The sequence below is a fragment of the Arachis ipaensis genome, chromosome B5, assembly GCF_059453495.1.
Source record: "Arachis ipaensis isolate K30076 ecotype BB chromosome B5, ASM5945349v1, whole genome shotgun sequence".
NCBI classification, from domain to species: Eukaryota; Viridiplantae; Streptophyta; class Magnoliopsida; order Fabales; family Fabaceae; genus Arachis; species Arachis ipaensis.
This window is the reverse complement of record NC_142440.1, coordinates 139,371,485-139,395,390: the sequence shown is the minus strand read 5'-3', so window position 1 is coordinate 139,395,390 and position 23,906 is coordinate 139,371,485. Positions and strand designations below refer to the sequence as shown.

The 23,906-nt window shown below is 39.0% G+C and overlaps 1 protein-coding gene and 1 non-coding gene across 2 annotated transcripts; one reads left to right on the top strand and one right to left on the bottom strand.

The window, feature by feature from the left end:
• Window positions 1-5,655: 5,655 nt before the first annotated feature.
• On the top strand, window positions 5,656-5,759 carry LOC148565947 (small nucleolar RNA R71). Its single transcript, XR_015885523.1, has one exon. It is a non-coding gene; the product is annotated as a small nucleolar RNA R71 (small nucleolar RNA).
• Window positions 5,760-16,277: 10,518 nt separating this feature from the next.
• LOC148565946 (uncharacterized) lies at window positions 16,278-23,077 on the bottom strand. Its single transcript, XM_088487310.1, has 3 exons — window positions 22,028-23,077; window positions 16,702-17,133; window positions 16,278-16,610 (listed from the first exon to the last, which is right to left on the bottom strand). Exons 1-3 carry the CDS (start codon window positions 23,075-23,077, stop codon window positions 16,278-16,280), a joined length of 1,815 nt encoding a protein of 604 aa, XP_088343436.1.
• Between the last annotated feature and the right edge of the window lie 829 nt (window positions 23,078-23,906).

Here is a 23,906-nt window from a genome sequence, read left to right as displayed (position 1 = left end):
ATATCTTAGAAGCGGAATAAGTTGAGTTGAATAGAAAAACAGTAGTACTTTGCATTAATTCATGAGGAACAGCAGAGCTCCACACCTTAATCTATGGAGTGTAGAAACTCTACCGTTGAAAATACATAAGTGATGAAGGTTCAGGCATGGCCGAATGGCCAGCCCCCAAACGTGATCAATATGATCCAAAGATGAACTAAAAATCATAAGATGTAAATACAATAGTAAAAAGTCCTATTTATACTAAACTAGTTACTAGGGTTTACAGAAGTAAGTAATTGATGCATAAATCTACTTCCGGGGCCCACTTGGTGTGTGCTTGGGCTGAGCTTGAAGTTTACACGTGGAGAGGTCATTCTTGGAGTTGAACGCCAGTTTGTAACGTGTTTCTGGCATTCAACTCTGGCTTGTGACGTGTTTCTGGCGTTTAACTCTAGACTGCAGCGTAGAACTGGCGTTCAACGCCCTTTTGCGTCATCTAAACTTGGCCAAAGTATGGACTATTATATATTTCTGGAAAGTCCTGGATGTCTACTTTCCAACGCAATTAAAAGCGCGCCATTTTGAGTTCTGTAGCTCCAGAAAATCCATTTTTAGTGCAGGGAGGTCAGAATCCAACAGCATCAGCAGTCCTTCTTCAATCTCTGAATCTAATTTTTGCTCAAGTCCCTCAATTTTTGCCAGAAAATACCTGAAATCACATAAAAACTAATAAAAACATCCCTAAAAGTAACTAGATCCTACTAAAAACATACTAAAAACAATGCCAAAAAGCGTATAAATTATCCGCTCATCACAACACCAAACTTAAATTGTTGCTTGTCCCCAAGCAACTGAAAATCAAATAGGATAAAAAGAAGAGAATATACTATAAATTCCAAACTATCAATGAAACATAGCTCCAATCAGATGAGCGGGACTTGTAGCTTTTTACCTCTTGAATAGTTTTGGCATCTCACTTTATCCATTGGGGTTCAGAATGATTGGCATCTATAGGAACTCAGAGTTCAGATAGTGTTATTGATTCTCCTAGTTCAGTATGTTGATTCTTGAACACAGCTACTTTATGAGTCTTGGCTGTGGCCCTAAGCACTTTGTTTTCCAGTATTACCACCGGATACATAAATGCCACAGACACATAATCCCAACCTTTTCAGATTGTGACTCAGCTTTGCTAAAGTCCTTAATTAGAGGTGTCCAGGGTTCTTAAGCACACTCTTTTTTTGCTTTGGACCTTGACTTTAACCACTCAGTCTCAAGTTTTCACTTGACACCTTCACGCCACAAGCACATGGTTAGGGACAGCTTGGTTTAGCCACTTAGGCCAGGATTTTATTCCTTTAGGCCCTCCTATCCACTGATGCTCAAAGCCTTGGGATCCTTTTTATTACCCTTGCCTTTTGGTTTTAAGGGCTATTGGCTTTTTCTGCTTGCTTTCTCTTTCTCTTTTTTTTCGCTTTTTTTTTTTCGCAAGCTTTGTTCCTTGCTGCTTTTTCTTGCTTCAAGAATCATTTTTATGATTTTTCAGATTATCAAATAACATGTCTCCTTGTCATCATTCTTTCAAGAGCCAACATATTTAACATTCTTAAACAACAACTTCAAAAGACATATGCACTGTTCAAGCATTCATTCAGAAAACAAGAAGCATTGTCACCACATCAATATAATTAAACTTAAGTTCAAGGATAAATTCGAAACTCATGTACTTCTTGTTCTTTTGAATTAAAACATTTTTCATTTAAGAGAGGTGATGTATTCATAGGACATTCATAACTTTAAGACAAAGTTACTAAATACTAATGATCATGTAATGAAGACACAAACATAGATAAGCACTTAACATAAAGAAAACGAAAAACAAAAAATTTAAGAACAAGGAATGAGTCCACCTTAGTGATGGTGGCGTTTCCTTCTTGAGGAACCAATGATGTCCTTGAGCTCTTCTATGTCTCTTCCTTGTCTTTGTTGCTCCTCCCTCATTGCTTTTTGATCTTTTCTAATTTCATGGAGTATGATGGAGTGCTCTTGATGCTCCACCCTTAGTTGTCCCATGTTGGAACTTAATTCTCCTAGGGAGGTGTTGATTTGCTTCCAAAAATTCTGTGGAGGAAAGTGCATCCCTTGAGGTATCTCAGGGATTTCTTGATGATGAGCTTCCTCATGTGTTTCTTGAGCTCCATGAGTGGGCTCTCTTGTTTGCTCCATCCTTTTCTTAGTGATGGGCTTCTCTTCCTCAATGGGAATGTCTCCTTCTATGAAAGCTCCAGCTGAGTAACATAGATGGAAAATAAGATGAGGAAAAGCTAGCCTTGCCCAAGGAGAGGGCTTTTCGGCTATTTTGTAGAGTTCAAGGGAGATGACTTCATGAACTTCTACTTCCTCTCCAACCATGATGCTATGGATCATGATGGCCCGATCCACAGTAACTTCAGATCGGTTGCTAGTGGGGATGATGGAGTGTTGGATGAACTCCAACCATCCTCTAGCTACAGGCTTGAGGTCCAGTCTTCTTAATTGAACCGCCTTGCCTTTGGAGTCAATCTTCCATTGAGCTCCTTCCACACATATGTCCATGAGGACTTGGTCCAACCTTTGATCAAAGTTGACCCTTCTAGTGTAGGGGCGTGCATCTCCTTGCATCATAGGCAAGTTGAACGCCAACCTTACATTTTTCGAACTAAAATCTAAGTATTTCTCCCGAACCATTGTAATATAATTCTTTGGATTTAGGTTCTTACTTTGATCATGGTTCTTAGTGATCCATGCATTGGCATAGAACTCTTGAACCATTAGGATGCCGACTTGTTGGATGGGGTTTGTTAGAACTTCCCAACCTCTTCTTTGGATTTCATGTCGGATCTCCGGATACTCATTTCTCTTGAGCTTGAAAGGGACCTCGGGGATCACCTTCTTCTTGGCCACAACATCATAGAAGTGGTCTTGATGAGCTTTGGAGATGAATATTTCCATCTCCCATGACTCGGAGGTGGAAGCTTTTGTCTTCCCTTTCCCTTTTCTAGAGGATTCTCCGGTCTTAGGTGCCATCAATGGTAATGGAAAAACAAAAAGCTTATGCTTTTACCACACCAAACTTAGAATATTGCTTGCCCTCGAGTAAGAGAAGAAAGAATAGATGAAGAAGAAGAAGAAAATATAGAGGAGAGGAGGGAGATGTGTATTCGGCTAAGAAGGGAAAGAGGGGGTTGTGTTGTGTGAAAATGAGGAAGAATGAAGGGCTTTATATAGGGAGGGGAGGGGGTTTAGTTTCGGCCATATAGGGTGGGTTTGGATGGGAAATTGATTTTGAATTTTGAAGGTAGGTGGAGTTTATGAGGTAGGTTTATGGGGAAGAGTGGATGGATGTGAGTGGTGTTGTGGTGATAGGGAAGAGAGATTGAACATTGAGAAGAGGGAAGAAAGTGAGTGGTGGTAGGTGGGGATCCTGTGGGGTCCACAGATGCTGAGTTGATCCTGTGGGGTCCACAGATCCTGAGGTGTCAAGGATTTGCATCCCTGCACCCATTAGGCATGTAAAATGCCTTTGCATGCAATTCTGGCGTTTAAATGCCGAATTGGTGCTTGTTCTGGGCGTTCAGCGCCCAGATGCAGCATATTTCTGGTGTTGAACGCCAGTTCTATACTTGTTTCTGGCATTCAGCGCCAGCTTTCCTCACTGTGCATTTCTGGCGTCTGAACGCCAGGATGCTGCTTGTTTCTGGCGTTCAACGCCAGATGCTCCTTACTGGCGTTTAAACGCCAGTAAGATCCTCCTCCAGGGTGTGATTTTTCTTCTGCTATTTTTTATTCCGTTTTCAATTTTTATATTTATTTTGTGACTCCACATGATCATGAACCTAATAAAATATGAAATTAAAATTAGATAAATAAAAATTGGGTTGCCTCCCAACAAGCGCTTCTTTAATGTCAATAGCTTGACAGTGGGCTCTCATGGAGCCTCACAGATGTTTAGAGCATTGTTGAGACTCCCCAACACCAAACTTAGAGTTTGGATATGGGAGTTCAACACCAAACTTAGAGTTTGGTTGTGGCCTCCCAACACCAAACTTAGAGTTTGACTGTGGGGGCTCTGGTTGACTCTGCAGTGAGAGAAGCTTATTCTGCCTCTTTTCCATGTTTACAGAAGGGTAACCTTGAGTTTTAAACACAAAGGAGTCCTTATTCAATTGAAGGACTAATTCACCTCTGTCTACACCAATCACAGCTCTTGCTGTGGCTAGGAAGGGTCTTCCAAGGATGATGGATTCATGCTCATCCTTCCCAGTGTCTAGGATTATGAAATCAGCAGGGATGTAAAGGCCTTCAACCTTTACTAACATATCCTCTACTTGTCCATAAGCCTGTTTTCTTGAGTTGTCTGCCATCTCTAATGAGATTTTAGCAGCTTGCACCTCAAAGATTCCAAGTTTCTCCATTACAGAGAGTGGCATGAGGTTTATTCCTGACCCAAGGTCACATAGAGCCTTCTCAAAGGTCATGGTGCCTATGGTACATGGTATTAGGAACTTTCCAGGATCCTGTTTCTTCTGAGGCAATGTCAGTTGATCTAATGCATTTAGTTCATTGGTGAACAGGGGAGGTTCATCTCCCCAAGTCTTATTACCAAATAAATTGGCATTCAGCTTCATGATTGCACCAAGGAACTTGGCAACTTGCTCTTCAGTGACATCCTCATTCTCTTCAGAAGAAGAATATTCATCAGAGCTCATGAAAGGCATAAGGAGGTTTAATGGAATCTCTATGGTCTCTAGATGAGCCTCAGATTCCTTAGGTTCCTCAGAGGGAAACTCCTTGTTGATCACTGGACGTCCCAGGAGGTCCTCCTCCTTGGGAATCACATCCTTCCTTTCCTCCTTGGATTCGGCCATGATGGTCATTTCAATGGCCTTGCACTCTCCTTTTGGATTTTCTTCTGTATTGCTTGGGAGAGTATTAGGAGGAATTTCAATGATCCTTTTACTCAGCTGGCCCATTTGTGCCTCCAAATTTCTAATTAAGGACCTTGTTTCATTCATGAAACTTACAGTGGCCTTGGACAGATCAGAGACTAAGTTTGCTAAATTAGAGGTATTTTGTTCAGAATTCTCTGTCTGTTGCTGAGAAGATGATGGAAAAGGTTTACTACTGTTAAACATGTTTCTTCCACCATTATTAAAGCCTTGTTGAGGTTTTTGTTGATCCTTCCATGAGAAATTTGGATGATTTCTCCATGAGGGGTTATAGGTGTTTCCATAAGGTTCACCCATGTAATTCACCTCTGCTATTGCAGGGTTCTCAGGATCATAAGCTTCTTCTTCAGAAGATGCCTCTTGAGTACTGTTGGATGCAGCTTGCATTCCATTCAAACTCTGAGAAATCATATTGACTTGCTGAGTCAATATTTTATTCTGAGCCAATATGGCATTCAGAGTATCAATTTCAAGAACTCCCTTCTTCTGAGGCGTCCCATTACTCACAGGATTCCTCTCAGAAGTGTACATAAACTGGTTGTTAGCAACCATGTCAATGAGTTCTTGAGCTTCTGCAGGTGTTTTCTTTAGGTGAATAGATCCACCTGCAGAAGTATTCAATGATATCTTAGCTAATTCAGACAGACCATCATAGAATATATCCAGGATGGTCCATTCTGAAAGCATGTCAGAATGACACTTTTTGGTCAGTTCCTTGTATCTCTCCCAAGCTTCATAGAGGGATTCACCTTCTTTCTGTCTGAAGGTTTGAACATCCACTCTAAGCTTACTCAGCTTTTGAGGAGGAAAGAACTTGGCTAAGAAAGCCTGACCAGCTTATCTCAAGAGTTCAGGCTATCTTTAGGTTGAGAATCCAACCATATTTTAGCTCTGTCTCTTACAGCAAAAGGGAAAAGCATGAGCCTGTAGACTTCAGGATCTACTCCATTAGTCTTAACAGTATCACAGATCTGCAAGAATTCAGTTAAGAACTGAAAGGGATCTTCAGATGGAAGTCTATGAAACTTGCAGTTTTGTTGCATCAGAGAAACTAATTGAGGTTTAAGCTCAAAATTGTTTGCTCCAATGGTAGGGATGGAGATGCTTCTTCCATGTAAATTGGAATTAGGTGCAGTAAAGTCACCAAGCATCCTCCTTGTATTATTATTATTTTCGGCTGCCATCTCCTCTTCCTGTTCGAAAATTCCTGTAAGGTTGTCTCTGAATTGTTGTATTTTAGCTTCTCTTAGTTTCCTTTTCAGAATCCTTTCAGGTTCAGGGTCTGCTTCAACAAGAATGTTCTTGTCCTTGCTCCTGCTCATATGAAAAAGAGGGAACAGGAAAATAATAATAATAGGGATCCTTTTTACCCAGGTATAGAGGTTCCCCTTTTGTGAGTAGAAGAAGAAAAGAATGTAATGTAAAGAAGGGAAGAAGAGAAAATTCGAACACAGATGGAAGAGGGGTTTCGAATTTGGATGAGATAAAGTGTTAGTAGATGAATAAATAAATAGAAGGAGATGAGAGAGAAATAGGATTTTCGAAAATAAAATTTTGAAAAGGGGTTAGTGATTTTCGAAAATTAGGAATGAAATCAAATTAAAATTAAAAATTGAAACAATTAGTTAATTAAAAAGAAATTTTGAAAAAGAGGGAAGAGATTTTCGAAAGTGAGAGAGAGAGAGAGTTAGTTAGGTAGTTTTGAAAAAGATAAGAAACAAACAAAAAGTCAATTAGTTAGTTGAAAAAGATTTCAAAATCAATTTTGAAAAGATAAGAAGATAAGAAGTTAGAAAAGATATTTTAAAATCAAATTTTTGAAAAAGATATGTTTTAAAAAGATATGATAGGAAGATATGATTAGAATTAGTTTTGAAAAAGATTTGATTTTTAAAATCACAATTAATGACTTGATTCACAAGAAATCACAAGATATGATTCTAGAACTTAAAGTTTGAATCTTTCTTAACAAGTAAGTAACAAACTTGAAATTTTTGAATCAAAACATTAATTGTTGAAGATATTTTCGAAAATTATGAGATAAAATTAAGAAAAAGATTTTTGAAAAATATTTTTAGAATTTTCGAAAATGACTAAGAAAAATGAAAAAGATACGATTTTTGAAAAAGATTTTGAAAAAGATAGGATTTTTAAATTGAAAATTTGATTTGACTCATAAGAAACAACTAAATTTTAAAAAGTTTTGAAAAAGTCAACTCAAATTTTCGAAAATTTATGAGTAAAAAAGGGAAAGATATTTTTTTTTTTTTTTTTTTTGAATTTTTAATGAAGAGGGAGAAAAACATGAAAAAGACTCAATGCATGAAAATTTTGGATCAAAACAATGAATGCATGCAAGAACACTATGAATGTCAAGATGAACACCAAGAACATTTTGAATGTCAAGATGAACACCAAGAACTTATTTTTGAAAAATTTTTTATGCAAAGAAAACATGCAAGACACCAAACTTAGAAATCTTTAATGCTTAGACACTAAGAATTCAAGAATGCATATGAAAAACACCATACAACACAAAACAATATAATATGAAGATCAATCAAGAAGGTTTATCAAGAACAACTTGAAGATCATGATGAATGCAATGTATGAATGCAATTTTCGAAAAAAATGCAAGATGAGTATGCAATTGACTCAAGACTCAAACAAGAAACACAAAATATTTTTTATTTTTATGATTTTCAATTTTTTTTTTTGGATTTTTGTATATTTTTTTCGAAAAACATATAGAAAAAAGAAAATAAGAATTTCAAAATTTTTAATATGAATTCCAGGAATCTTGTACTCTTAGTCTAAAGCTCCAATCTGAGGGTTAGGCATGGCTTAATAGCCAGCCAAGCTTTAGAAGATACAAATCAAGCATACAACAGCTGAAACTTCATCCAACTTCATATACTTATAAGTGGAAGCCTCAGTCTAAAAGAATTAGACATGGCTTTACAGCCAGCCAGGCTTCTACATGCTTCATGAAACACTAGAATTCATTCTTAAAAATTCTGAAGAAAAATATATTTTTGAAAAAAAAAATTTTTTGAAAATATTTTTTTTTCGAATATTAATTGGGAAAAACGAAAAAGAAGAAAATATTTTTGAAAAATTTTTGAAAACTTTTTGAAAATAAAATAAGAAGAAAATTACCCAATCTGAGCAACACGATGAACCGTCAGTTGTCCAAACTCGAACAATCCCTGGCAACGGCGCCAAAAACTTGATATGCGAAATTGTTACTCAGAGGTTGTAAAATTTGTTGTTCGTTCTCTCCCTGGCAATGGCTCCAAAAACGTGTGTACAGTACCATGGTCCAAACATAACTTCACAACTTCGCACAACTAACCAGCAAGTGCAATGGGTCGTCCAAGTAATAAAACCTTACATGAGTAAGGGTCGATCCCACAGAGATTGTCGATATGAAGCAAGCTTTGGTCACCTTGTAAATCTCAGTCAGGCGGATATCAAATGGTTATGGAATTTTCGATTAAATAAACAGAAAATAAAGATAGAAATACTTATGTAATTCATTGGTTAGAATTTCAGATAAGCGTATAGAGATGCTTTCATTCCTCTGAACCTCTGCTTTCCTGCTATCTTCATCCAATCAGTCTTACTCCTTTCCATGGCTAACTTTATGTAAGGGCATCACCGTTGTCAATGGCTACATCTCATCCTCTCTGTGAAAATGGTCCGATGCGCTGTCACTGCATGGCTAATCATCTGGAGGCATCACCGCTGTCAATGGCTACATCCCATCCTCTCTGTGAAAATGGTCCGATGCGCTGTCACTGCATGGCTAATCATCTGGAGGTTCTCGATCATACTAGAATAGGATTTACTATCCTTTTGCGTCTGTCACTACGCCCAGCACTCGCGAGTTTGAAGCTCGTCACAGTCATTCAATCCCTGAATCCTACTCAGAATACCACAGACAAGGTTTAGACTTTCCGGATTCTCATGAATGCCGCCATCAATCTAGCTTGTACCACGAAGATTCTGATTAAGAGATCCAAGAGATACTCATTCAATCTAAGGTAGAACGGAAGTGGTTGTCAGGCACGCGTTCATAGGGAATGATGATGATTGTCACGTTCATCACATTCATGTTGAAGTGCGAATGAATATCTTAGAAGCGGAATAAGTTGAGTTGAATAGAAAGATAGTAGTACTTTGCATTAATTCATGAGGAACAGCAGAGCTCCACACCTTAATCTATGGAGTGTAGAAACTCTACCGTTGAAAATACATAAGTGATGAAGGTTCAGGCATGGCCGAATGGCCAGCCCCCAAACGTGATCAATATGATCCAAAGATGAACTAAAAATCATAAGATGTAAATACAATAGTAAAAAGTCCTATTTATACTAAACTAGTTACTAGGGTTTACAGAAGTAAGTAATTGATGCATAAATCCACTTCCAGGGCCCACTTGGTGTGTGCTTGGGCTGAGCTTGAAGTTTACACGTGGAGAGGTCATTCTTGGAGTTGAACGCCAGTTTGTAACGTGTTTCTGGCGTTCAACTCTGGCTTGTGACGTGTTTCTGGCGTTTAACTCTAGACTGCAGCGTAGAACTGGCGTTCAACGCCCTTTTGCATCATTTAAACTCGGCCAAAGTATGGACTATTATATATTGTTGGAAAGCCCTGGATGTCTACTTTCCAACGCAATTAAAAGCGCGCCATTTTGAGTTCTGTAGCTCCAGAAAATCTATTTTGAGTGCAGGGAGGTCAGAATCCAACAGCATCAGCAGTCCTTCTTCAACCTCTGAATCTGATTTTTGCTCAAGTCCCTCAATTTCAGCCAGAAAATACCTGAAATCACAGAAAAACACATAAACTCATAGTGAAGTCCAGAAATGTGAATTTAACATAAAAACTAATAAAAACATCCCTAAAAGTAACTAGATCCTACTAAAAACATACTAAAAACAATGCCAAAAAGCGTATAAATTATCCGCTCATCATTCAGCTCGTCCGTCATCTTCGTCCCTTCGTCTCTTTCTTTGGTCATCATCTCGGGTGGCCAGAAATCGATCTAATTTTCCTTCTGTCACCAATTTTTCTATGATATTTTTCAAGTCGAAGCACTCGTTGGTGGAGTGCCCTCGGACTCGATGGTATTCACAATATTCTTTCCGGTTTCCTCCTCCTCTTTTGCCTTTGAGTGGTCGTGCTGGGGGAATTTTCTCTGTGTGGCAGACTTCTTTGTATACGTCGACCAGGGATGTTCTGAGAGGAGTGTAGTTATGGTATTTTTTTATTTTCTCCCCCTGTCGATCTTCTTTCCTTTTGGAGTCCTTGTCTTTGTCTCGATAGGGGGCCCCAGATTTTGAGGTTTCTCCCAGCCGAGTGTTCTCTTCCATGTTGATGTATTTTTCTGCTCGCTCTTGTACTTCGTCTAAGGAGGTAGGGTACTTTTTTTATATAGATTGGCTAAAAGGTCCCTCTCGTAGGCCATTGATGAGCCCCATGATGGCGGCCTCTGTTGGTAAACTTTGTATGTCCATGCATGTTTTGTTGAATTTTTCCATGTAGTTGCGGAGGCTCTCCCGATCTCCTTGCTTGATCCCTAGTAAGCTGGGTGCATGCTTGGCCTTATCTTTCTGGATGGAGAATCTGGCCAGGAACTTTTTGGCCAGGTCGTCGAAGTTTGAGATGGACTTCGGAGGTAAGTTGTCGAACCATCTGATCGCCGTTTTCGTGAGAGTTGTTGGAAAAGCTTTGCAGCGAACGGCATCTGAGGCGTCGGTAAGGTACATTCTGCTTCTGAAATTGCTGAGATGATGGTTGGGATCTGTGGTGCCGTCGTACAAAATCATATCCGGGAGTTTGAAATCTTTTGGAATTTTGGTTTTCATGATTTCCCTAGTGAATGGATCTTGTTCTTTGTGTGAATTTTCCTCAGGGGTAATCCGAGGAGTTTTCGATTTGAGATCGGCTTCTAACTGCTGTAGTTTCTCTTCCAATTCTCGGCGTCACCGTACCTCCCTTTGTAGATCCTTTCCGATCTCTCGTTGTTTTTGGGTTTCTTTCTCAAGTTGCTTTAAGTGATCTTGAAGTGCTTCTATTGCTCCCGGGTTTGCTGAATTTTTGTCTCCATTGGATTTCGGGGTATCTTTCGGTGTGGTGTCCGCGTTTTTGTGCGGCATTCTGTTTTCTAGATCTGAGTTGTGGTCGTTGTCATGGCCGTCCGCCATGGTGTTGGGATGACTTCCAGGTTCCCCGGCAACGGCGCCAATGTTCCGAGGGTTATCTGAAACTGTAGGTCGATCTCGGACGAGATCTTCTATGCTGGTCGGAGATGGCGTGTCCGGCTGGCTGATGGCGGCCGGAGCTATTGTGTCCGACTTGTTGGACTTGCTGCACTGCTGATCCTTGGTCACCGGAGGGTACCTGCAAGAGACTCCGATGCTTAAGTTAGCATGGGTATTAAACAGGTTTTATGTAGAATCAGAGTATGAGTTATACCTGGGTGCTCCAGTGTATTTATAATGGTGTAGAGTGACCTTTTTAGATAAGATAAGTTAGTTATCTTATATTATCTTTGGGTGAGGTCAACTTATCTTCAACGGAACCGCCCCTCTCTCTGTAGGCTTGGGCTACCTTTGGATTGGGCTGTGTTCCTTCATTTGGGCCCTTTACTGGGCTTTCCTGTCGATTTGGCCGAGTTCTTCGTAAAGAAGTCGGTCCGCTTGACCTAAACAGGTCGGTCGCTTTGCTACTGAACATCCCGGTTCGGACAGCTCGACCCAGGGTATGAACAGCAGGGTTTCTGGAAAAATCTACAGCTTACGTCTCGGCTTCCCCCGAACAAGAAAGGAAGATTTTTAAACAGCAAGTATTTTTCGTAGGAGAAAACACGAAAAAGTTTAAAAAATTATCAAAGCCACTATCTTTTTACACTCTACCAGCAAAAAGCTTCGGCAACATCAAACACGCCTAACAGAAACTATCAAAGGCACAACCTTTTTCAGAATCAGACAAAAAGCAATCTTCAAACAAAACAAGGAAAAGATGCAGATTTCTGGGTATTGGTATCAGATAGAAACAACAGAACATGCAAAAGCCCTAAAAAGAATCAAGTAACAGGAAAAAAAGATCATGCAGAAGATAAAGAAACTCCTAGAACACACATTTCAACAACAATTAGGCGCGACAAAAACAGAAAGATCCAAACTTTCTCTAAAGCAAAATCAAAACTTCATCACAAAGCCAAAACAACGAAAGAAAAATAATATATGGATGGAACTCACCTGGAGAAGGAAAAAGCTTCAGAAAAGAGACGTAAAAATGAAAGCTGCCCAGAAAATCACCAAGTGACGCCGCTACGCAAGAAAAGCAGAAATGTGGGCAAAAGACAGAGAGCGAGAGAACAAAGGAAGAAATTGCGAAGAAGTTACAAAAAGAGCAAAGAAGAGAAACCGTTTCTGGGCTTTCGAAAATCAAAATAAAGAGCCAACGGAAAACAGGGCAATTAATACTAATTAATGAAAATATTAAACCCTCACACGTTCCCAAAAGCGCTGATATTCAAGCACGCGCTTTTAGAGAAAAACGTTCTAAATTCAAAAGATGCTACAAAGGAATCGACGAAATGCTTGAGTTCGGCTTCATTAGGAAAGGACCGAAGTCAAAAGACTCACCCCCAAAACAAAGAAGACCGAGCTCAAGCAGGGGCACTGTTCATACCCTGGGTCAAGATATCCGACCTGGGATGATTGGCGACAAAGCGACCGACCTCTTTAGGTCAGGCTGCCCGACCTCTTCTCAAAGAGGTCGGCCAAATCGACAGGAAAGCCCAATAAAGGGCCCAAATAAAGGAACACGACCCAAATCCAAAGGCAACCCAAGCCTATAGAGATAAAGGCGGTTCCCTTGAAGATAAGCTGACTTCACCTAAAATAAGATAAGATAAGATAAGATAACTAACTTATCTTATCGGAAAGGTCAGCCCACACTACTATAAATACACTGGAGCACCCAGGTATAACTCATACTCTGATTCTACTAAAAACCTGTTTAATACCCATGCTAACTTAAGCATCAGAGTCTCTTGCAGGTACCCCCCACCCTCCGGTGACCAAGGATCAGCAGTGCAACCAGCCAACAAGTCGGACACGATAGCTCCGGCCGCCACTCACCAGCCGGACACGTCGGCACCGACCAGTACAGAAGACCTCGACTGATATCGACCTCCAGTTTCAGGTAACCCTCGGAACAAGTAGTCACCTCACAAATAGAAGGGAGCAACCAAGCTAAGGATCCCACCATGAAAAGTACCTCGGGTAATTTGGGGGACCCTGGACAAAACCAGAGAACAGCTCGGACAATTCGGGGGACCCTGGACAAAAACAGAAAACAACTCAGACAACTTGGGGAATATGAGGTCCGCCACATACCCCGAGAACAGAATGCCCGAGCTGATACACTTTCAAAACCAGCCAGCACCAACAGCTCAGATAATTCGGTGATGGTTTCAGTGGCTAAGAGAAAGGGGGGTTGAATCTTAGCCCCCTTTTGCTTGATAACCCTTGCTAACTTGTGAGACCAATTCAGGAAGCTTTTTGTCTTTTTATCTCGTTACTGGACACGAGACTTTTTCTTTTGTCTCGTCCCAATCCACGAGACTTTTCTTTTTGTCTCGTCCCTAGCCACGAGACTTTTCGTTTTGTCTCGTCGCTTGGCACGATATATTCTTGGTTTTTGCTCCTGTGCAGTAGAAACAGAAATGGAGTAGAGAAGAAAGAGAAATTACACCCAGATATATCCTGGTTCAGCTGCTAAGTGCAGTGCAGCCTACATCCAGTCTCCATCACAAACATGATGGAATTTCACTATAATCAATCTGATTACAACTTGTAAAGTGCTAACCCAACTTACAAGGGGATTCCCACAGAATCATGAAACACAACATAGATGAACAAAGGAACTCTAAGAACATCTATGGTTTTTTCTTTTAATTTTGCACTCTCTGCCTTTTTCCGCTCTATGGCTTTTTTCATACAAACCTCACTGTTTGCCTTTTTCCATGAGACTCAAGACATGACAAAATTAAACAGAAAAATACAAAACAGAATACATTGAAGGAGAAGAGAAAACGGTTAGCTCAGGTAGCTCTGAGAACACTGTGGCTTGCACTCTCAAACTTTCTCCTTGCTCCAAACAGTGGATGTTCTCTCTTTTTAAAGAAGAAGGAAGCCTCCACACTTGAAGCCAACACTCAAACCAACTTCTTCCTCCTTCAACAAACATAACCGGTTCGGCCACATAGAGAGAGAAGAGATAACCATGCAAAACCCAACATGCAATTACCTCTAGTCCTTTCTTGATCATCACTCTTCATCAATCCGAGCTCTCCATCCTTGGCTTGTTCTCCAAGATGGATTTCTGGCCCTTGATGCTTCATGATGATGATGACTTCATCTGCTTCCATCTCTGCCTCAACCATCACTTCGCCACTCTAGCTACTTCTTGTGGTGGTTGAGCAGAATCAAAGATAAGCCAAGCTTCAAGAATCTCCCTTGTTGGCCAAATCTTCATCCTCCATTTTTGGTATGAAGAGGCTAAGATATCATCACCATATCTTACCATATGTGATAAGAATCTTAGCCACAGCTCCTTTTTATTTTAGTATGTTTTCTTGCCATCATTGTGATGGTCTTTAGGCTTGCTCTCCCTTCCTTTCGGTAGCTTATTTTTGCTTCCATGGCTACCAATGTTTCCTGGACAATGTCCGAAAAAGAGAAAGAAAGAGATGAGAGAGAATATAACTTTGGAAAAAAAGTGATTAAATGAGTTGATCAATTCAAATGAAAAAGTGCTTTCAGTTCCCTTAGAGTGGCGTGTAGCTTTGAGCACATCAATCATGTCACTTCATTTTCTCTCTCATAGTTCCCATGCTATTAATGATAATTGAATGCATTTGAAATCCATCATGTGGCAAACATTGAGATCCGTTGGAAGCAATGGAACATTGCTTTCTATGCTTAGTGGATTCGGATCATGCATTGGGAACTTTCATCAAATGTGAAGTTGGGCTTAGTTGCAACAACTTTTAATTTCTGGCCCAATTAGTAACATTTGCTTTCCTGATGTATATTTTTCGGATCATTCATTGAGCACATAAGAAAGCATTTATTTGGGCTTGTAGCAATAATATTCATTCTGGCCCAATTAATAACTCAGCCTCATAGCATGAGAAACATGTAACAAGGTTTATTATTTGACACAATTTAGGCTTAAACCAGAGTTTCATTCTCGGCCCAACACAAAATCTGCACAACAAAATTATTAATTAAGCAACTATGAATTAAGATCAAATTAATAATTTTGTAACTAAATATTTCAATAATGTTTGTTCATCATCAAAAATTAAGTAGGAGTTTTCCAAACTCATCAATCTCCCCCTTGATGACAAACATTATTAAAATTGAAATGGAAGAAAATTTAAAAATTGAGTATGAGTACTCCCTTTGAAGATTGAATTTCTCCCCCTTTCTAAATGTCACATGGCTCCCCCTTGATGTATGCTTATTTTACCAAGGAAAGCATTAACCTGTAACATTTTAATCAAGCTTCAAGTAACAATGTTATTTAGCATATTACATGATGTTAAATGCTTGATTTATGAGTAGATTTACATTGATAATCAAAAAACTCATTTGATATCATAAACTGATTTTCTGCTCAATCTTTTACACACACCAATCAACAAGAAAGTTTATTCAAATATTTTTCTAAACAAGATATCAGAGCATTATTAGGGTGAGAAAAATATTTGAAGTATATATGGTCAAAACATGGCAGTTTTTATGCTTTCCATAGTTTAAAGGAACTGCCAAAAAATTAAGCATATTAACCAAGATGAAACAGAGTTTTAATCATGCATATACATTCATCACGGTTAATTATCAATCAGTCTTCATAAAACAAATGCATTGTCAAATCATTATAAAACAATATCAGCAAACACAATGCAGTTTCAATATTATCATCAAGCTTTCATCAAGCACCAAATATAACAAGGGTGATCATGAATTTTCAACAGAAAATTTCATCCCCTGTTTTCTATTTTCTCCCCTGTTTTTCATATTTCAATTTTCAGCTTTTCTCCCCCTTTTGTCATCAAAGGGGCATTATGTACCTGCAGCAAGAAAGCATTGGCAATATAACAAAATACTCATAAGATGCCAAATAAGTCAAAGTGTCAAGAAGCAGTGAGTATCAAGTCATGCTACAACAAAAGAGAGATTGAGCCTACTTATGCCAACATCAAATAACATAAAACAACAGTCATCAATCATCTGATAGATGAAAGGCAGAGTCCTCAGCGCCTTCTTCACTATTATCGCCCAGATCCTCTTTAAGAGTTGCTAACATCAGGCTGACTCTTTCTTTGCAATTTTTCCAAGCTTTCTCGCTCTCAGAGGCTTGCTTGCGAGTCTCTTTGTGAGATTGAATCATCATGTCGGCCATGTTTGAGAATTCTCTCAAAATTTCTTTGATGGATTTGACTGTTTTGGAAGACTCTGGCCGAGTCTCATGGTCACTATCCGATGCCACAGATTTGCCCCCCTTTGGTTCCCTTAGTCGCTCCTCCTCCTCTGATTGAGGATACTTTGTTTTCCACTGCCTCATTCAACAGATCAACTTTAAAGTATTCAAAAATTCTAGTTAAAAACATGCCATAAGGTAGGTTAGCCTTTTTGGTGCTTCTAACAGAATCCCACATATGCCTAATCATAATATAGCCAAAGGATATCGGAGTAGAGGTAACTAAAGCAAATAAAATGAGACAGTCAGAAAATGTTACTCGGTTGTGTGAGCCGCTTTGGGGAGTGAGAATATGGGTGATGATTCGGTGAAGCAGAGAGTTGACTGGTCCTAAAGCTTTGTGGGTTGGTATCGTTCCATGCAAGCTAGAAAGATTCTCGCAGATGTGCTGAAGAACCGCTTTGTATGAAATGCCGACTTGTGTATCCCATTTATCTACCATATACGCTCGTGGTCCTTCATCCTTGAAGCCCAGGGCCGCTCCAATAGTCTCAGAATCAAGGGCTATTTGAACCCTTTTGACATAGGAATGAAGAGTGTCGTCAATGAGTCGCATATTGGCATAGAACTCTCGGACTAAGCCAGGATAAACTAGTTTCTGAATGAGAAGAAGTGGCTTCCAGTTGAGGAGTTCAAATAGAGAGGAGATGTTGATGCCTTTGTTAGTAAGAGTGTCGAGACTAATAAGGTAGGTTGCACACAAGTGACGTTTTTCCATAACCTCATTGTGAAACTCAAAAGAGGTACAAGAGTTGAATCTGCTCGGATCAAAGTGGGAGTGAGTCTTGCCATACTTATTTTTGAATTCCAGGGATTCCAAATTTGGAGGTTCGGTGGTGTCGTGAAGAGCAAAACCCTTAGTCTTTTGAGTGCTCTTCCCGGATGCATGGGGAGTTGATCTTTTTGGTGGTGATTATGGAGGGGAAGGAATGGGAGAAGTATGAGACTCCTCTTCTTCTGCCACGGGAACACGGTCCTTCTTCTTCCTTGAGAAAGTTTTTGTGGCAATGACCTTTCTTCTCATTGTATCTGTGCGTTTTGAAGGGGGTGAGGGTGATGAAGATGATGTAGAATGGATGTGAATGTGTGTGTGTGATTATGGAGTAGACTGTTTTTGAGAGAATAGGAGCCTTTCACTTTTTCTTGGCGCGATTTTCTTTTTCATGGTGATGGAAGAATGAAATATGAAAGGTTGGTGCGGTAACCGAATGAGTGGGGAAGAAGGAAGGTGAGAGACACATTAAATGAGGACTGGAGAGAGAATTTGGTGGAAGTAATGACCATTAGTGGGCGGTTAATGACCATTATGGAGAGGTTATTACCCAAGAATGATTTCTCTTTTAATTTTTGAAATCTAAAATTGAAAAGTTGTTGCCTTAAATCAAGGGATTAGATGGAAAGATGGATTTGATTTGACAATAACCACTTCCAATAAGATATGATGACACAAGGAAGAAGATTCTTATTTGCATAGAGAGATAACTAACAAAACTGTTAAGGTGGGGTCAAGGAATTTTGGTGGGGCCCATAAAATTTTGAACTCTGCGTTGCCTCCCCCTTGACCACAGCTCCTTCATTATCCTTGTATTTTTATCTCGTCCAAACCTACGAGACAAAACTGAACAGAATCAACTTTTCACAATTTATCAATGAAACTTAAATCAAACAATCCCAAACTTTTTCTCAGTGTACAAAATCTATCTTCACAGAGGGGTTTTGTAAAAATATCAGCAATTTGGTCTTCAGATTTTACAAATTGAATATCAATAGTACCCTTTTGCACATGTTCCCTAATGAAATGATATTTTATCTCAATGTGCTTGGTTCTTGAGTGCAGAACAGGATTTTTTGAAATGTTTATTGCACTCATATTATCACAAAATAAGGGTATACTATTGATTTTTAATTTGTAATCTTCTAATTGTGTTTTTAACCAAATTAATTGTGAACAGCAAGCAGATGTGAAAATATATTCAGCTTCAGCTGTGGATAGAGCCACTGTGTCTTGCTTCTTGCTTGACCACATGTTGAGTGAGCTTCTAAGGAAGCAACACATGCTAGAGGTACTCCTTCTATCCACTCTATCTCCCGCATAATCTGCATCACAAAACCCTACTGCACAAAAGTCATCAGATTTAGGATACCATAATCCATAATCACAAGTTCCCTTAATGTATCTAATGATGCGTTTAACAGCCGTGAGATGGGATTCTTTTGGATGAGATTGGAACCTTGAACATATACCCACACTTTGGACAATATCCAGTCTAGAGGAGGTAAGGTACATGAGTGAACCTATCATTCCTCTATACCGTGTTTCATCCACATCTTGGTCATCATCATCCTTTTCAAGTTTTGTATTAGGATGCATAGGAGTACCCATTGATTTGGAATTTTCTAGGCCAAACTTTTTGATAAGTTATTTTGCATACTTTCCTTGGTAAATAAAGGTACCACTAGGAGTTTGTTTAATTTGGAGGCTAAGAAAGAAAGTAAGCTCTCCCATTAAACTCATCTCAAACTCACTAGTCATGAGTTTTCCAAACTCTTCACACAAGGAAATGTTGGCCGATCCAAATACAATGTCATCAACATAAACTTGAACAAGGAGTATGTCATCATTAGATGCTTTAATAAATAAAGTAGTGTCGGTGGTACCCCTTTGAAATTGATTTTCCAACAAGAAGGCACTAAGCCTTTCATACCAAGCTCTTGGAGCTTGTCTAAGACCATAAAGAGCCTTAGTTAATTTGAAAACATGATTTAGAAACTCTTTATGTTCAAAACCGGGAGGTTGTGCCACATACACTTCTCTATCAATAAAGCCATTAAGGAAAGCACATTTAACATCCATTTGAAACATTTTGAAATCTTTATGGGCGGCATAGGCAAGAAGCAACCGAATTGCTTCCATTCTAGCTACCGGAGCAAAAGACTCATCAAAATCTATACCCTCTTCTTGATCGTAACCTTGGGCCACTAATCTAGCCTTGTTACGAACAACTTGTCTATCCTCACCAAGTTTATTTTTAAATACCCACTTAGTACCCGTTACCTTCTTACCATCCGGATGAGGTACTAATGTCCAAACCTCATTCTTGTCAAATTGGGCAAGCTCCTCTTGCATAGCTTTAACCCATGATGGGTCTTCAAGAGCTTGTTTGACATTGTTGGGCTCCATTTGTGACAAGAGAGCAAAGTTGCTAGGTTCGGTTTGCCTTTTGGTGGAGGATCTTGTTGTTACACCGTGAGAGGGATCACCAATGATGTAGTCATGAGGATAACCCCTCATAGACTTCCATTCTCTAGGCTTTCTGACAGGTGTAGAGCTTTGATGAACTTTTGGTGGTCTCTCTGTTTCAGTTGCTCGTGCCTGCTCAGGAGACAAAATGGAAGTGTCTCCTTCAATCTGACGAGATAGAACCGGGCTGACAGATTCTTCATTTTGCACAGATTTGGAATTTTCTTTATTTGTTCCAGCCTCTTCACAATCTGAATCAATATCTTTCACAATACTGGGAATTAAGTTAGAATCACAAAAAGTAATATGTATGGATTCCTCTATTGTCCTATGCTCCTTGAGATAAACTCTATAGGCCTTACTTGTGGTGGAATATCCAACAAACATTCCTTCATAAGATTTTGGATCAAATTTTCCAAGGTTTTCCTTATTGTTGAGCACAAAACATTTGCATCCAAAAACATGAAAATACTTAAGATTTGGAGGGATTCCTTTCCATAGCTCATAAGGTGTTTTCTTTAACCCTTTTCTAATGATTGTTCTATTCAAAATATAACATGCTGTGTTCACAGCTTCAGCCCATAAGAATTTAGGAATTTTACTCTCACATAACATAGCCCTAGTCATTTCTTGAAGGCTTCTATTCCTTCTTTCAACCACCCCATTTTGTTGGGGGGTTCTAGGGCATGAGAAATTATGAGAAATCCCTAAGTCATCACAGAATTTTTCAAAGTCTTGATTTTCAAATTCTCTTCCATGATCACTTCTTAAATGGGCAATTTTCAAATCCTTTTCATTTTGAATTTTCTTGCAAAGGGTGGAAAAAGCATGAAAGGCGACATTCTTATGAGCAAGGAAAAGTACCCAACCAAATCTAGTGTAATCATCTACTACCACAAGACCATAGTGTTTACCTCCTAAACTTTGAGTTCTAGTAGGACCAAATAGATCAATATGTAACATCTCCAATGGCCTTTTGGTTGATATTCCATCTTTTGATTTAAAAAAGGATTTTACTTGTTTGCCCAATTGACAAGCATCACAAGTAAGATCCTTATCAAACTTGATGTTTGGAATTTCTCTAACCAAATTTCTTTTGACTAGCTTAGAAATTTGATACATGCTAGCATGTCCCAACTTTCTACGCCAAAGCTATTTTTTAGATTCAAAAGATGTAAAGCATTTTACATTTTGTTCCTTTAAATCCTCAAGAGTTAATCCATACACATTGTTGCATCTCTTAGCTTCAAAAAGAACATCCCCAGTTTTCTCACAAACAACTAAACAAACAAACTTCTTAAAAATAACTTCAAAACCCAAATCACATAATTGACTAACACTAAGTAAATTATGTTTCAAGCCATGTACAAGAAAGACATCATTTATACAAGATGAGAAACTTTTACCCACTTTTCCAACAGCCACAATTTTTCCTTTTGCATCATCACCGAATGTGACAAGTCCTCCATCATAGTCATCAAGCTTTATGAAGAAGGTTGTCTTTCTGGTCATATGCCTAGAGCATCCGCTATCCATATACCACATATTTTCCTTCCTTTTGGATGCTAGGCACACCTACAAAACAAGCTTAAGTAACCTTAGGTATCCAAATCTTTTTGGATCCTTTTACGTTAAACCATCTTCTATGTCCTAAGCCATTGTAATCAAAAACAATTTTATAAACCTTATCACCAATCATTCTTTCACCAAAAAAACATTGAATGAGAAAGTGTCCATTTCGTTTGCATAGTCTACAAAATCTTGGAGTTGCTGTTTTGTTAAAGTAGGTTGGGTCTTGATACCTTGTATCATTTGAAGATGAAGCAATGTTTTCAAAATGAGATTTTTCAGATTTATAAAACCCTAACCCAGCCTTATCATAGAGAGATTTTTGACTAGCCAAAATTTGATTCATATTTTCAGAACTTTGGGTGAACTTGGCTAAGTCTTCCTTAAGTCTTTTAACCTCTTTAAGCAACTCTTCATTTTGCTTAAAACAATCTACATATGCAAGAACAGAATGGTCACTTTCACAGCTTCTAACTTGGGCTCTTAACTGCTTATTCTCTTCAACAAGATCACAAGCAGTTTTGGCCTCTCTCACTTTTTCTTTTAGAAAACTGTTTTCAGCCTTAAGAATGGTGATTTGTTGTTCAAGTTCTTGATTTTCCAACAGAAAACATCTTATTTTTTCCGAAAGGTGGTCTATCATAAGATGAAGATCTTCAGTGTTAGGGTTATGAAAGACTACCTGATCTATATGGTCAGCCATGAGACATGTTTGTGACTTTGTCTCAGTTTCTTCATCATCATCGTCGGAGTCATTCTCCAAGTCTTCCCATGAGGCCATCAGTCCTTTCTTCTTTCTTCTTTTCGGCTTTTCCTCCTTCTTCAACTTGGGACAATCATATTTGAAATGCCCCATTTCCTTGCAATTGTAGCAAGTTACTTTGCTAAGGTCTTTCTTCACTCTCCTTGAGCTGCTGCCTTTGCTTTTGAGCTTTGCCATTTTCCTGAATTTTTTTGCAAACAACACAAACTCATTTTCAGAAGAGTTATCACTGGATTCATCATCCAGAGGGTTAGTCATAGAAGAAAAAGCAATTCCTTTCTTTTTTGAATCCTTTTTTAAATAGGTGTTTTCAAAAGCAAGAAGATTTTCTCTCAAATCATCAAGTGTCATGGAGTCTAAGCTACTACTCTCAGAAATAATTAAAGCTTTTGTTTCCCATTCTTTTGTAAGACATCTCAACACTCTTCTCACTAGCACAGATTCTGAATGTGTAATTCCAAGAGCATCTAAGCTAACAATGATGGTGTTGAATCGTTCGAACAGTTCATCAATGGACTCTCCTTCCTTTATTGCAAACATTTCATATTCTCTGTTTAGCATATCTGTCCGAGTCTTCTTTACAATGGTGGTTCCTTCATGAGTGATTTGTAGCTTGTCCCAGATTTCCTTTGCCGTTGTGCATCGAGATACCCGTCGGTACTCCTCAAAGCTGATAGCACAGTTAAGCAGGTTTACTGCCTTGGCATTTAACTCTATTTTCTTCCTATCTTCTTCGGTCCATCTTGCTTCTGGTTTGAGAGAGACTACTCCTTCTGCACTTGTGGTAGTTGGAAATTGAGGCCCTTCCAGAATAATCTTCCAAAGTCTGTAATCCACTGCTTGTACAAATATCTTCATCCTCTCCTTCCAATAAGTATAATTTTTCCCATTGAAAAGAGGAGGTCTGTTGCTTGATTGACCTTCAGTCAGATTATAGGACACCACATTTGCGCCACTGTTTTCTGCCATAAGGATCTTTTTTCCAAGCTGCAAAGCTTGATCTCTTTGAGACCAAGCTCTGATACCAATTGATGGTTTCAGTGGCTAAGAAAAGGGGGATTGAATCTTAGCCCCTTTTTGCTTGATAACCCTTGCTAACTTGTGAGACCAATTCAGGAAGCTTTTTGTCTTTTTATCTCGTTACTGGACACGAGACTTTTTCTTTTGTCTCAACCCAATCCACGAGACTTTTCGTTTTGTCTCGTCGCTTGGCACAAGATATTCTTGGTTTTTGCTCCTGTGCAGTAGAAATAGAAATGGAGTAGAGAAGAAAGAGAAATTACACCCAGATATATCCTGGTTCAGCTGCTAAGTGTAGTGCAGCCTACATCCAGTCTCCATCACAAACATGATGGAATTTCACTATAATCAATCTGATTACAACTTGTAAAGTGCTAACCCAACTTACAAGGGGATTCCCACAGAATCATGAAACACAACATAGATGAACAAAGGAACTCTAAGAACATCTATGGCTTTTTCTTTTAATTTTGCACTCTCTGCGTTTTTCCGCTCTATGGCTTTTTCATACAAACCTCACTGTCTTGTCTTTTTCCATGAGACTCAAGACATGACAAAATTAAACAGAAAAATACAAAACAGAATACATTGAAGGAGAAGAGAAAACTGTTAGCTCAGGTAGCTCTGAAAACACTGTGCCTTGCACTCTCAAACTTTCTCCTTGCTCCAAACAGTAGTTGTTCTCTCTTTTTAAAGAAGAAGGAAGCCTCCACACTTGAAGCCAACACCCAAACCAACTTCTTCCTCCTTCAACAAACATAACCGGTTCGGCCACATA